The sequence below is a fragment of the Lissotriton helveticus genome, chromosome 7, assembly GCF_964261635.1.
Source record: "Lissotriton helveticus chromosome 7, aLisHel1.1, whole genome shotgun sequence".
In the NCBI taxonomy this organism is placed as follows: domain Eukaryota; kingdom Metazoa; phylum Chordata; class Amphibia; order Caudata; family Salamandridae; genus Lissotriton; species Lissotriton helveticus.
This window is the reverse complement of record NC_136068.1, coordinates 1,277,438,387-1,277,454,177: the sequence shown is the minus strand read 5'-3', so window position 1 is coordinate 1,277,454,177 and position 15,791 is coordinate 1,277,438,387. Positions and strand designations below refer to the sequence as shown.

Below are 15,791 nucleotides of genomic sequence, written 5' to 3'. Positions count from 1 at the left end.
GTCACTTCTTGTGACATTTAAGGTCAAAGGGTATATGATGTCACTTCTGCTACCTCTGGCATTTTGGTGAATTGGCATCCATGCCCAAGCGGTTTCAAAATAAGGATGGGACTGGAAAAAGCAGACGCCTCTGGATTGTAAGAAGGTGGAAGTGAAAAATGTAGCTACCAGTGTAGTGAGAAATAGGAATTGGAACAAGTTGGCACCTCTGAGGTATGAGAAATAGGGAGAGTGAAGCACGCCTCCCACAATTGAGTAGAAGATGCATCCACCCTGTGCTGAAAAAAATAAAATGTCTAAAATCCAGCCATTTATAGGGGGAAGAAAACAATATTGGGGGCACGCAGAAAGCTCTAGGGCGAAAGACAGGTGGGATTTGCATACAGGCACAACTGGGTGGAATAAAGAGGATTCTGACCTGCAGGGCTTGAAAATGGCGATTCACTGGGTGAAAGAAAGTGAGTAACATGCATCTCTCAGTGGATGAAAGAAGGTGAGTAACATGTATCTCTCAGTGGGTGAAAGGAAGTGCACATGCATCTCTCAGTGTGTGCAAAAAGAACTCATATTCCAAACACCCATAAGGCGAGGGTGGGAAAAGACATCACAACCTGAGGTCCAATAAAAGGAAAGAAAAAGGGATTGCAGATACTTGTAGTTAATGGAAAGATGAAAGGAAAATGTAAATACCATGCAGCTGAAACATGAATAGATCCATGGGGTGTATAAAATCAGAAATAATATATGGCTTCCTACAAGTGAACACAGAAATAAGATATGGCTTCCTACAGGTGAAGAACTGTGGATTGAAGTGCGCGTACCCATGTGCAGTGACAAAAGCAAGTAACGTATTGAACCACCTTAGGATAAGAACATGCGATTACTTGTGAGTTGGAAGAAGGAAAAATCATAAGATCTGGAAAATGCAGACACATCTTCAGCAAAGAAAACAAGGGTGGGATATACTTTTCTCGAACACATAACAAAGGGCGGGCCGTGAATTCACCTGGGAGTAGACAAGAGGAAAATGAAAAAACAATAGGGGTGGGTGGTAAACTCCGTTCCGCCGGCGAATTTGCAGAGTTTTGCCTACTCTGCTTAGAATGCGGAGTTCGTCAAAAATCCGCCAACTGCTGCCTAGCAGAGTAATCCGGCACCTTCACTTAAATCAACGGTGTCTCGCCTGACATTAATATGGCCATCGCCGTGCCTTTGCGGAGGGGGGGTAGGGGGCCTCCGCGTGAGCCGATGGTTTGTAGTTCGGCGATGGCCATATTAAGGTCAGGTGGAGCACTACCTTTTTTTGAGGTCCTTTCTTTATGCCTAAAATTGGATAATAACTTAACTAAAAGTGAAAGGGCACGTCATACGGGCAGACTGAAGCCTCAGGGACTGAGTTTGCGGCGGTGAGAGAGCATGCAGGGAACGAGGCCAGCTGTAATAGCGCTACACCAATCATGGCAAACGGCAGGTCAAATCTGCAGTTAGTTATTTCCTATTATGTGAGGCCTTTTGCTGAATCATGCCTTGTTAATGCACATTAACATGCTGCTATATTTATGAAGTACGTTGTACGGTGCCGCAAAGCAAGCTCTGATTAATCATAAATGTTCCATCTTTTTTATGTTTGTTAAACGATTATATTTCACCTTTAAAAAAGACAATCAATCATACGTGTGCTTTAATTCTGAAAGCATTTTAACACATTTGGGCAACTCAATATACCCTTGAGGTTGGGTAGTACAGTTAAACAGGTGAAGGTGCATATCAGGGATTTATTTGGAACATACTATTTTGAACAAATATATCTTCAATAAAATGTCATCAGGTGACACCATAAATTAATTGACTCAAGACTTTTTAGGAAATGAATTACAAGAGCCAGGTGTATTACTGATTGTTTGATTTATATCGAAAACCAAAGAAAAGTGGTTCAAATACTTCTCACATACATTGATAACAGAAATCACAAATAAATCAAAGATAAAGGTACACTGGTCATCAATGTATAGCTGACCATCTCTACAAAGTCAAAGATTGAGTCTGTCCTGTACATCTCTCACTGTGTTTTTCAGTAACTCCGCCCAGGCCTAAAAACATGCTTGCACAAGTAGTTGAATGTGTAAGGTGTAGCTGTCTGTAATATTATAGGAATAGCTCGGCTTGTCACAGCACTAGGTGTAAAGTGAAACACCATCAATGTTGTCCTTCTCTGACATCCACTTCTTGCCTGTCTTGCCTGCCCCTGATCAAGATACACTCTGATTACTGTACACTCATCAGAAACCTTAAGCACACTTTCTTTTTAAGTGTCAGCGAATCACACATAATTTGATGGATTGGAATCTATTGTAAGGTGCCTATCAGTCAGTTTAAAGCAATTGAATTAATGATGAGATGAGGTAATGCAAACTTAGAATCCAACCCACCCTGCACTGAAAGCAGGATGGACTCATTGATTACTTTGCATCTGGGAACAACTATGGCAGAGAAGCACAAAGTCAAACACCTAGGAACTACAAAAGGAGACTGCATGGGGCACTATAATGTAGTTTTGTGCACAGTGTGAACACACGCTTATTGACACTGACAAGACAGAAGCACTCTGCAAAATAAAGACCAGATATCGGTGATTAAGGGGCTGAGGGCTCCTTTTATAAACAGTTTTTGAAGAGGCCCAAAGGCTGAGGTGGATTAACCCATTAGTCTAGGCCCAGTGTCTCCAGCCAGTTGACCAGATTCAGGAGCTCCCCGCTTGGAATTCATTTTTAACTAAGAACTGCAATAAATAAGTGTTGCATTTTCCTTTTAAAGTTAAGGAATGGCTATGTTTATTTTACACTATTATATTAAGCAGTGCTCCACTCAGGTTTATGACCCATGTTTGTCACAGAGGTTCAGAACTGAAGCACTGAGGTATTTAAATCTTAAATAAAAGTAATTTTCAACTCAGAATTGGAGCATCAGAACAAATTGATATATCTGATAGCTTTTAAATTAGAGAAAATTAAAATGAGGCGTTAATTGATGATTAAGTTAATTCTTCATTTAAATTTTATCCATTTTCAACGTGACACATTTACAAACAGCAGGCATCATGCTCCCAGTGGTTGGTAGACACAGAGCCACATTTATAACTGAAAAAAACTGTAATTTCCTTTTAAATTGGAGAAATTTAAAGTGAAGAAAAATATTTTCATGAAACATTGTTTTAATGTTTTTGTCTACTTTAAATTAAGCCAATTAAGTCCTAACGTTTTATGAATCATGTTTCTTCACTTTAAGCTCCACACATTTAAACTAAATACTGTATTTTCCTGTTAGAAATACGGCACTATGTCTACAGGCCAATGGGAGTAATATGCCTGCTGTTTGTAAAGACACTTTGACATGGTAGAAAATTAAAATGAGTTTTATGTAATGCATACAAACATAAAGTTAACTCTTATGTTGAATTTTCTCCCATTTCAAAGTATTGCATTTACATACAGCAGGCATCTTGTGTCCCGTGGCTGGTAGACACACGGCCATAATTATAACTGAAAAATACAGCCTTTTTTTAAATGGGAGAAATTTAAAGTGCAGATAATTTTTCTTCAAGTACAGAAAAATGTTCCTTATTATGAACATTTTTTGCTGAATATTTTATGCAATTTTAATTTCTCCCACTTAGAAACAAATGTTTGTATGTTTGAATTTGTACATGTAATGGTGCCACATAAGGCTAAAGGTTTGTTCTGTGCCACAAGTACATTCGACACAGGCTCAGTCACCCATACACATGTATTGCATTCATTCACACACTCGTTCATATATTCCCAGAGACCATGCACTTACTGATGCACACATCAGCCCTATCATAGGACCCCTAGTCACAGTATTTTGTTCAAACCATAGCATCGGGCTTCATGGACAATAGGTTTAAAGTCAATGAAGCTCGACGATATGCTGTTTGGCAACAATGCCTTCGATAGCTCATGACCATTTTCACTGATCAAAAGTAGCTCTCATTAAAGAAAAGGTTGGTGACCCCTCTATGCTGTATGCTGTGGTGGGTGAAAGCAAAATGTGAATGAGAACTGAACAGACCAATGGATGCAGAAGTCTGACTGAAAGCCCATCTCAGTATAACTGTATATGAATGTATTTATTAACTTATTCTTTTGAGAAATGCTTGTTGCTAACACCGAACCTAAATGAAGGAGATATTCAAGTCATGGAGAACAGTACTCTTGGCTTAAACATCAAACAAAGATACAATTCAGAACCCCAAACACACAGTCATGGAAAAGACTCAAGAATGTATCTGCAGCACTGTGGCTCTTGGTTCTAAACTAAAAAACATGAGTAAATTCACTATGACAATTTACAGTTTCCAGAGGCAATATTCAGACGTAACCTGGAGAGTACATGTAAAATGGTCAAAACTACAGAGACACACAGATGACATGAGCAAATTAAAAACACATAATCAGGTAAGAACCACGGCCAAAGCGTTTTGGAAATGCTTTTTTTATTTTGTCATGGCTTTAACAAACCTTTATTGTTTGGGAACCTGCCAGGAGTTTTCAATCTAAAAATAAACCATTAAGAAAATATGCCATCACTCATAGTAAAGTCAGCTAAGGCTGAAGTGGGGTGATGTGATGCCCCATGATGCATGCTCGCATAGGTTGGAGAAAAATGTGAATGACACACCCACAGACAAATGGATCAAGTGTGGCTGAAAACCCCCATAAGTAACTATGTCATACACATAATTTTAATAAAAATCAGAAGGTCTTGCCTTACACGGACCTAAGAAAGCCAATCCTTGTGCCTTTGGCCTTTAAGAAAGAAAGACGGAATGAAAGAAGGAAAAAAACAGGAAAGAATGAAAAGAAAGAAGAAAAGAAGGAAAGAATGGTGAGTATGAAAGAAGACAAGAAAGAAAGACAGAAGGAAGGAAGGCAAGAAAGAAGGACAGAAAAAAAGATATTAAGACCGACTGTCAGAAAGGAAAAAAATAATGAAATCAAGAAAGAAGAATAGGAATAAAATCGGGAGAGAAAGAAAGAGAAATAAAAACAGAGAAAGAAAGAAAAAGAAAGAAAAAGAATCAAAACCAAGAAAAGGAATAAAAGAAAGGATGAAATAAATAAACCAAGAAAGCAAGCAAGAAAGAAGGAAAGAAGTAAAGAAAGAAAGTAAGAGGGAAATAAAGCAGCTAAGAAATAATAAAAGAAAGCAAGAAAGACGTAATGAATGAAAAAAAATAAAAGGAAGGAAGGAAACAATTAAAAGAAAAGGAAGAAAAGAATGAAAGAATAAATAAAAAAGGAAAGATGGAATTAAAGACAAAAAGGAAAGCAAGAAGGAGGGAAAGAAAAAAGGAAAGCGAGAGAAGGAATGAAAGAAAAAAGGAGAGAAAGAAAGAAAGAAAAAATGAACGAAAGAAACAAAGAAATAAAGAAAGAAGGTAAGAAAGAACAAAAAAAGAAAAGAAAGAAGACAATAAAAATAAGTGTTACAAGTGTTGACAATTAAACACAATAAAGTTTGTTTTTCTTCCTTGGCAAAGTTAACTAACCATTGAGGAAATCGAAACGAGAATAACAGTGTGCTGAAGAATTGTCCACTGAATAATATGAAGCCTTCAATAACCTAATACAGAACAGTTTCAAATGTGAGTACTCTATATGTTGTGAAATACCAGCAGCCAAACAGTAAACAAAGGACGCTCCAAAAGGAATTTACAACAGCATGGTCAGGAGACAGGTACTGATAAAGTGGGGAATGTGGCGTATCTGGTATAGCGTCCTGCTGTCACATCATACTCTAAACACAAAGGCAACATCAAGGTAAAACATTTTTGGAAAACCATTGGCACAGAGAGAACTTGCTTAGGTGTTGATGTGTTCCTTGTGAAAGAGCAAAATGCAGTCTCTCAAAGTGAAGTTATCCCGTGGCTGAAGTGGGCTGGGCCCCTGCCCCATGGTGTATGCTATAGTGGGCGGAAGCAACATGTGAATGACACACCAACAGACCAATGGATGAAGAAAGCTGGCTGAAAGCTCCTTTTAAATAAGAATATTTTAGAACATTAAAGTCAAAAGATCTTGGTTAACACCAGACCTAAAAATAATCAACTGCAACACCTGGGTTGAAGTAGAATCAGCAAAGGAATCTATGCACATTCATGTCAGGCAACCCCCAAAAACATGAACATTACCACTGTCTGATTACCAATAACTTCACAGGCGTCCCCAAGAATATCTGCCTGGATACATTAATCAGTCTTGTAAGCAGCTAACTAATCACAGTACGACTAGCCACATATATAATCTTAATGTACAGGTTAACAGACAAGGGAAAATGTTTTAATGCTTGGTCGACCTCCAAAAACCATTTGACTCAATCTGACACACAAGACTCTCCATAAAACACTTGATAATGGTATTGGGTTAACAATCTATAGTTTAGCAGCCTCAGTTTAATCAGACGCAAAATGCAGCTAATCCACAACGCTGCCACAATACTCCTTTTCCATCTCCTCCCAGGAGGATGCATGACTCCAGTCCTGCAGTGACTCAACAGGCTACGTGCAGCTTGACAAACCTATGTTCACAGCACTCTACAGTGTCCACGGAGCCTCCCACTGAAAATTACCACTTTTCCTACAAGTTAAATTCAAGCACAACAAACAAATAGAGCACTGCACTTCAGGACTGCACAGCAGATTATCTCACCACTTTACTACAAGATATCTATAGGCAGCACCGCTTTTTCTACAACAGCAGCCAAGCTCTTGAACTCACTACCAGCAAAGATCTGAAGCAATCAGGAGCATTTACAGTTCAGAAAAGAGGTGTTCACACGGCTATTCTCCCCAAAAATACACCATTACATAACCTTGGGATAGAACCTGGAAGGATAATCATTCCTGTAAGTACAAACTACAGTGTACGGATCTGAAACATACCAGGCATGTTTTGCACTGCCCTACACAAGTTCCTATGTCCAGGTACGTTAAGACCTAGGCCAAGCCTACGTATTATTTTGCTATGACAATTCATATATAGCTGTCCTGACCCTCACTAATACCAATAGAATAACATTCAGCGAACGGGCAGCCATCTGAAGTTCAAACAAGATGCATAATAATTGTTTTATTCTGCTTGAGCCTTTAACACTCACCTAAGGCGGATCAGACCATCATCCACTACTGTTGCAGTCCACATCAAAAACAACAAATACCCATCATCAGCTAAACAGGCAGGGAATAAATGAAGAGACCTACCATATTCCATTGGCTAATGGCGGACTCTAATTTAGTCAGCTACTGCAGGCCAACTACCTATAGACTTCGTGAACCAGAGGGGTAATGCAGCCCCCTGCAACTCCTGCAATGCAGGGGGCCACAAAACATTCGAGGGACACCCAACTCTTCAGGGCCTCAATTCAGGCCAACGACAATGAACATCTAAGAGATATGGGAGCCACAGGGGCCACTCATTACATTCTGAAAGGGGATCCATCATGTTGTTTCAAGCCACAGTAGTGACAAATCACAAAAGCAATTATATGTGGGATGATAGTAACAAAGTCCATCCCAGCACATCTCCCAAATACCTATCCCACCAACCAATGCCTGCTCAGGATTATACACTATAAACTAAAAACCTCACAAAGGACAACCTAGTGTGGTAATTGGTTTAGTGGACAACGATCATAAATACCATAAAGGGACATGCAGATTTTTCAACGTAGCCACCTTACTGAAAACTATAAACTGCAATGCTGTCGCTCACACTTTTCCACCCATCACACTGCTAAGCACTGCGTCCCATAACAGGATAAGTGCACAACATGGAAACACTTCCCACATATGGTCAAAACAAAGACACCTTCCAACCAGACACGTTATATGGTGTTGCATTCTACTCATCTGGACAAGCACTTGAGCCCCCCAAAAGGTGTAGTAAGCACTATATAAATGTTACAATACAATACACAAAGTGCCTCCAATGAAAGACCATGCAAGTGTTCATACTTTGGAGCTTATCCTTCATTGCATAGAACTCACTGATCAACTATCCGTGCTCAGTTTGTGCAGTTGGTTGCAGGTGGTGGGCAGAGGCCCTTATTTAGGCACTGTGAATGGTTTTTCATCAGTAGACTTCGACCCACAGCAAGTAAACAACAAGGATGAAAAAGAGTATTCAAGAGTGAGCTAAAGCGATGGGAACGGTAGTGTGATCGAATAAAGAGGCAAGAAGAGGAATCAAAACTATGTGGTCTTGGTGTTTGGCAACACTGGCTTTCAGCAGAGCCACGGAACGCTCTTAAGAAAAACTTTGGGCCCTGCAAATTTAAAAGTTAAGTACTTGACTGCGTTTATTTGATAGAGTTTTTAGGACAGTACCCCTTCATGTCAGTGATGTGGGTGCTCCAACCCAAAAGCACCCATGTTTACATCAAGCAAGACATTAGCCCAACACAAAACACAAACCTACTTGTATGCTCTCTCACAAAGGTTGGACGGTGCTGTCGCTGTGGTTTGTATTTGAAAATGACTGTTCATATTCGATGGGCCTCTCCCAATCTGAATCCAGTACTGGACTGCCATTTATTTCACTGGGCATTTACCTGTGGGGATGGAGCCATTGGGTGACCCCGTGCTTAATTTAAGGTGGTGGGTGCTGGTGGGGCCACACGCACGTAGTTTTCCTCATTAGTCATTGACCCAGAGCAACATAGAGAGAGAGAGAGATACAAAAGTGGGAAAGATGGCGTAGAAGAAAGATGGAAAAACATTGACAAAGAAACAAAGCTGGGCTGGAAAAACACCTGCATGAGTGAGATAAAGTGGCAAGGGGTGTCTGGAGGTAGATGAAAGAGTGTAAGGTGGAATCAAGATTATACAGCCTTGGTATTCAGCACCCTAGACATTAGATTTATTTGCGGCAAAAACTTTGGGCATCAGCTCACTTTAGGCACTCTCTCACAAATTAAGCAGTGATGAGACTGTTGGTTGAAGGCCTAGGGCTGTTGTTGGTGTATTTGCCACTTACTTTAGATCCCTGAGGTTACCTGTAACAGGCAGAGCGTGGACATCAGGACAGAGCAGGAGTGGAGAAAGAGAGAGAGAGAAAATGGAGGCGAAGAGAGAGAGAGGAGAGAAGAAACACTTCACTGAAGTTCACACAATATAACGTTTTGCATCAGACATATCGTGACCCCTGGATAGTGGGAGAAATATATGCGGGTGAGCCTCGACCTTGCCAAGAATGGGTGTCTCTCATAGCATATTTTATTACACTTTGTCCGGAGAAGCCCAGTGGTTCTGCAAATGGAGAAGCTGTGGACAGAGAGATGGAAAGCAAGTCAGAGGTATGCTTTTTGGAAGGACCCCATCGTCCCAAAACCAAGAATGTGGGCAATAAATTCCTAAACTTGGCATTGGTATTGCCCAAATGTGTAGTAGCAACGGCATGGAAGAAGGGTAGTGGCTCCTCATAACCGCTTAACCGCAGCGGCAATTCCACTGCGGTGTGGCGGTTAAGCGGAGTGGGCGGGGCCACATTGGCCAATGGATGTTCACAGCACTAGGAGGTAGTGCTCGCCATAAGGTAGGTGTCAAAACAATGTCGAACTATGGTCTAGGGCAAAGGAGGAGGCTCTGTGTTGTGAAGAGTCGTGTGAGCTTTGTAGCTGCCCAATGTCGGATTTGTGGAGTGAAGTGATACTGAGCTGTGCTGAATACACAAGTGACCCGGATCACAACAAACCGTTTCAACGGAAATATGAAGCTGGAGATAATTGGACACACCTGTAAACACTGCACCCTTAGTACCTGTCTGGTATGGTATTTTTATAGTCTGGCTGGACCACACAGCTGTCGTCAGACAATTATTTGAGCATTACTGGAGAGGGGCTTCGGCTTCGCCCACCTGTTGGGAGCCAGGAGCACATCTTTTGGTTGAGCAGAAGTTGTGTGCTTCCACAAAAATGTTTTTGCCCTCCACACAGCTGTGATCATTTTGTTTCTTTGTCCAGCTAAATTGAACTTTCAGGGGCACACACATGACAAAGTAATGTTATTAAAGCGTCTTAGATAACTAGATAATGTATGTTGTTTTTCTCTGGCAGCAGCACAGATGAGAATGGAGCAGTCAGATTATTAGGTCTGGCTCGACAGTGCAACTTTCCCCTGACCTTTTAACCTACATCTATATTTGTTTACAATTCTTTGCATCCACACAAATACATATTAATTCCTATGCTATTTACTTCTAATGTTTCGCATTACCATACACCATTCTTTTAAAGCAAGAGGTATGGGCATTGCCACCTCTTCTTTCTACGGTGGCCCCAGATCTGAACAGTTAAGGAGCGCTGCGTACCGCACCACCACTAAATGCACTGAGGTGTAGCTTACTGTGGAGCCTCATGACTGACTTGCTTTTTTAGTTTCTTAATAGGCTCTTTGTTAATACACAAACTATGGCCCCCATCCAAACCGTAGAAACATATAAGATGATATGTAACCATATTTTAGCTTGTAAACTAATCCAATGTATGGTGAAAAAGTCACAACAAAAATAAAAAAACAAGTTATAAAGAAGAGAGAAAGAGACGTGAAGACAGACTGGATGGATGGTAGGATGGATGGATGGCTAGCTGGATGGATGGATGAAGGAAGCGGACTGGGTTGAACATTTATTTTTGCAAGGGCTGCTTCTGGTTCCCGGCCCTGCTGGCATCATTTTGGAATTAGAACTCTGCGTTTAATTGTAACGAGGGAGGTTTTTGAAAGGTAAACGCATAGGTTGCATTTCGGTGCTGGTGAAGGTAAACAGAATAATATGCAGAATATTTACAGTTGGCATACATAAAATTGGAAAATATTAAACAAAAGGCTTATTCAGCATGGGGTTATGCACCCAAGTGTAAAAGCTTGCACAGCCAATGGTTGTTGTTATTGTGTTTTCCGTATGGTACTATGTACTTTGTAAAGGAACTTGGGAGTATCAGGGTCTCGCGTACCAATAGGATATCAACATGTTAAGTTTTACATTTTCATTTGGTTTTAGACATGATGGTTTTAAAAATATTTAAAAATATTTAAATATTATTATTATCAGTGGCAGCACATCATTACCATTAACAATGCAATGTTTTTTAGCACAACATATAAACAGAGGAGTTTCTTAGCACTATAACAAAGGCCTATTGATACCGGAAAACATAAGCATCAAGCAAAGATGTAAGACAACAAAATATTACAAATCCAAGTTTTAGCGCCTTTCTGAAATTTAGCAAAGAGGTTGCCTGGTGCAGCTTGAGTGGTAAGTTGTGCCAGACTGACACGCTTTGGACTCGAAAGGCATAAACGCCTTATTTTTTAGCCTTGACCTATGCAATCTTTCAAAGCATCCAGAAGCTGGATCTCAGACTTCGAGATGGAGCATATTTATGCCATTTTTCCTTGGAAAATTGGAACCAATATTATAAAATATCTTGTTCATCATGCACGCTGTGTTAAATAAAAATCTCTTCAGTATTGAGAGGCAATGATGCTGGTATATATAGTTGGTCTCCTGCCTAAAACAATATTTTACTATTGGTATAAGGTAAGGGCTGCCTTCATGCCTCCAAGCTACAATTGCCCCTTAATGTTGAAATGGGTCTACATCATTTTTAGGACGAGCCTGGGCAGCGCATGCGCTGCTCTACGAGCCATGCTGTATTCGACTATAGATATGAAGCCCCACCTATACTCCGCCCATATTTGTCATTGGCTTGTGTCCTTCGTAAATGCTTTCTCATTTATCAGGAGGCTTGTTAGTCCCTCCTTAGTAAATCTTTGTCTTCATTTGTACCCTCCCATGAGGGCTGGCCCTTTTACTTCCACTGTTACACAGTATGTCTTATTTAGTCTGTTAGTACTATTTTCTTTAACGAGTTTCTCCTACTGCAGGAAAAACATATTTTTCTGCAAAATTCAGATCACCCTGCACACTTTTACTTTCCAAGCAGCCAGAGACAATGGTGCACGCTTATTTGAAATGAAATAGGTCTCGCATTTACAAGAGTTTAAGCTATTGGCATTGTAAATGACAATGCCTTTTATTTAGTGTTAATTATCAAAACAGATAACTAAAAGGCATGGTCATTTACAATGCCCATAGTTTAAACTCTCACAAATGCAAGACCTATTGCATTGCAAATGCTTGTTCTACATGACTTTAGATCTACGCAATTTAAATGAATACTACTACTCAAGATCCACAGGGGCAGTTTAGATCAATGCCAATCAAGCAGAGCTATGGTAACAGACAGCAAAATACTGGATTCTTCTCTGTAAAAGAAACATAGCATTTTTACAGTTCAAAATCCAAGAAACCCATCAAAATGAAATAAAAATATCATCTGATGAAGAAACCCTACCCATAGCCTGAGAAACACACCTCCCAAAAGAAGAGAATGTCAAATCTACCACTGAATGAAGCTAAACAGGGGGTGCGGCCAAGCATCATGGCGTAGGTCTCATGCCTCTTGGGAGCTCTTACCACCGCTCCTGAATCCTGCCTATCTTAACCCCATCCGACTGCTCAACTGTTGCAGGGAGCTGCCCCATGCCCATGGCGACATTGGTGGAGCCTCAGTGGGCACAACCCACATGGAATTCCAGACTACATTGCTCAGCCCGGACAATGGTCTATTAGCCATAGGACAGCTGGAGGCCTCGCACGGAGGCGATCTGGGGAGGAAATCATGCTACCTGGCAATAGGGCCTGGTGTGGGGTTTTGAGCAGGTCTGCCTGGAATCCTACCTGGGAGTTTGGATTTTATATGGCCTTTAAAGTTATATTGTCTGGCCACCACTGGATAAGGCACGGTTTCTGACTTCAGATGCGCCGTGGGGACATGTGGGCTGTTAGTGGAGAAGAATGTGGGCAAATCTGGAGCCACAGTCGGACAAATGCCTTGGACCAGGACAGCTGATCCTGGCATTGCACTTTTCTCCAGCTCTTGGGGACTGGTGGGCGTTGACGGAGAGGCCAGAAGAGGCCACCCTTGCTGGATAAGTGGCTGGCAGATGGTGAACAGTGGTGAGCATCAGTGGGCCCGTGCTCTTCCCCTCCTTGTAGGCAGTGGAGAGGGCAACCTTTTAGTACTATTACTTATGTTACAACAAAGGAGTTCTTATATGGATCCAAAGTGGTATCTCACATGTGGCGGAGATGACCACTGTGGGACCAGATGGGAGGTATGTACCAATTAACGGCAAATTACGCTGGGCACAGTTGCCCATTGTGTTTAATCACTCAATACCTCGCAAACTGAGTTTTGGGACTCTCTGCAGAAATATGCCTTGCTGGCAACGCACACACTGGCCTGGTGGGGAGGAAACTTCAACTGCTTGCACCCTACTCTCATGCCCAAGACCTCCTCCAACTCTCATACTCAAGACCTGCACTCTTGACTGTTTATGGTGCTAAACTCTGGTCCCCTATACACCTTTGGTGATTTTACAATCACTGTAGACTGTTGACATACCTGATTTTGTGGAAACCGACTGCTCTCCTCCCAACAAGGAGATTATAGCATCTCTGTCTGCAGGGCTGGACTGGGAACCAAAACCGGCCCTGGCAAAGAGCTCGGATGACCCCCCCGCCCCCCGGGCGGGAGGGGGGCGAGCGCTTTGCCAGGGCCGCTTTTCAGCTGATTTTGTTACAGGGCCGATTTTGCAGCTATGCTGCAAAAACGGCTCTGCAACAAAAACGGCCCCCAGGGCCCAAAACCGGCCCCCACCCTTGCGGCCGACCGGGAGATTGCCCGGTGCCCACAACGGCCAGCCCGGGCCTGTCTGTCGGAGAGAGCTTTTCTAGCCAATTTAAGGATCAAACACAGAAAAGGTGATTGAAGGATGCATGCAATAAGTCTAACAACTGGCAGTCGCTAAGGATAGCATTCCAACCCACTGGGTATTTTTCCCACCATGCCACCCAAGATTAGACACAGCCATGTGCAAATGCGTCTTAGTCCTGCTCCAATGACAACACGGGAATTGTAAGTGAAGAGAAAAGGTTAGAATACAGAGAAAGAAGAAGGGGGCTGAGTAAGGGGAGAGAGGGTAAGGGAAAATACACAAAAAGAAAAAAGAAGGAAGATAACAGAGGGATAAAAGGAAAGAAAGGAGTTTAAGGAACGGTGAGAGAAGATATGGGAACATGGTATTGAAGAGAGGAGAGCACAAGGTGGAGAGAGAAGTGAAAGGAAAAGAAAAGAGACAAGAAAAGAAGTGAAGAAGAGGGAGAGAGAGGAAAAAAGAGAAGAGACGTAGAAGAGATAGATGAAAAGGAGAGGAGGCGGCCAAAGGAAGAGGAAACCATGGAGGAAAGGAGAGAAGGTAAATGGAAGAGGAAGAGAAAACGGGAAGACAGGAAAAGAAAAAGAAGGAAAGAAGAGAAGAGAGGGAGAGCATGTGTGAGGAGAAAGGAAGAGGAGAGAATAAAGGCAGAGGAAGCGGAGGGCTAGAGGAAAAGGAGGGAGAGAAAGTAGTTTTGAAGAAAACAGGAGTATATGGGAGCAAGAGGCGAGAACAGAAGAGAAGTGGGAGGAAGAAGAGAGAAAATGGAGTTAGATAGAGGAGATAGCTCGAGGCGAGAAAGGAAGACACGTGGAGGAAGAAATCAGAGAATGAAGGAGACAGGTTGAGGCGAGAAAGGAAGAGAAGTGGGAGGAAGAAGAGAGAATGAGATTAGATAAAGGAGTTAGCTAGAGGAGAGAAAGAAGGCAGAGTACAAGGAAGGAGAGAGAAGAGGAGAGGAGCAATAAAACAAGCTACTAGGGGAGTGGAGGGGATGTGAGAGGAGGGGATTAGAGAGAGGAAATATTATGGGGAACAGAGTTAGAAGAGCAGATCAGTAGTATAAAAGAGTCTCTCCAGCTTGCTGTCTTACCCCCCGCGTGCAGCACTGCTGTCACGATGGATGGGAACCATGATGTCTCGCTGTTGCTGGCCTGGAAGGAGGCTTGGATGTCCGTGTAGAAGACGCCAACACATGAAGGGAAGCCAAGAGTCATTCCCTGGGACAGCACGACTGCCAGCAGCACCACCCAGGCCCAGCCACGGTCCGTGACCTCTTCGGAACGACCAGGGGCCATGCCGCCAGATCCACAGCAGCTGATTCTGTGAGGTCAAGAAAGGACAGTGTAAAGGGAGACAGCAAAGTGAGAGGGAGAACAAACTAAGTGAAAACATTGGTGAAGCCAGCAGGTTTCACCCTTGAGACACATTTGCTTTGTCAATGGTTTTTAGACACGAGTGTGGGCAGCATGGCTAATCAGGATAAAAAAAAATCCTATGACGTGGTCGCTTTTTTTTCTTTTGTTGTTGTTCAAATTGACTTTATTTCGGATATATTGCAATCCATAAAAGTACATACATTAGACAATTCATAATAAAACATCACAATAGTCACAAAGTCAATCTAAGTTACATACAACACAAATTTTTCTTAAAAAGAGCGCCTAGACAAAATCAAAACAAGAAAAAGTGCAAGTAGGGTCCATATACAGAAGAAAGTGCAAAAGTGCTTTGAGCTGCAGTTAATGCACAGTTACTCATCCAGACATTTTCTTAGTCTCATAGTCAACTTTAAAAATTCTAACACCTGGAGGACACTGTCCGAGTACAGCAGCTGTAAATACATAAGGGCGGGTCTGATTTGGTTAAAATGTAATTTCTTTAAAAGAGTAACCAGATACCGCTTTCGGGGATATTCATAAAATGTACATAA

General features: G+C 41.8%; 1 protein-coding gene across 1 annotated transcript in view; it reads right to left on the bottom strand.

Moving 5' to 3' along the window:
* The window catches only part of LOC144770184 (monocarboxylate transporter 6-like), a 354,090-nt gene that overhangs the window by 286,872 nt on the left and 51,427 nt on the right, over positions 1-15,791 (bottom strand). Inside the window, exon 2 of the mRNA XM_078654492.1 lies at positions 14,952-15,181. Within this exon, the coding sequence (XP_078510618.1) occupies positions 14,952-15,156 (205 nt within the window). The 5' untranslated portion in view covers positions 15,157-15,181. The remainder of the gene's footprint in view (positions 1-14,951; positions 15,182-15,791) is intronic.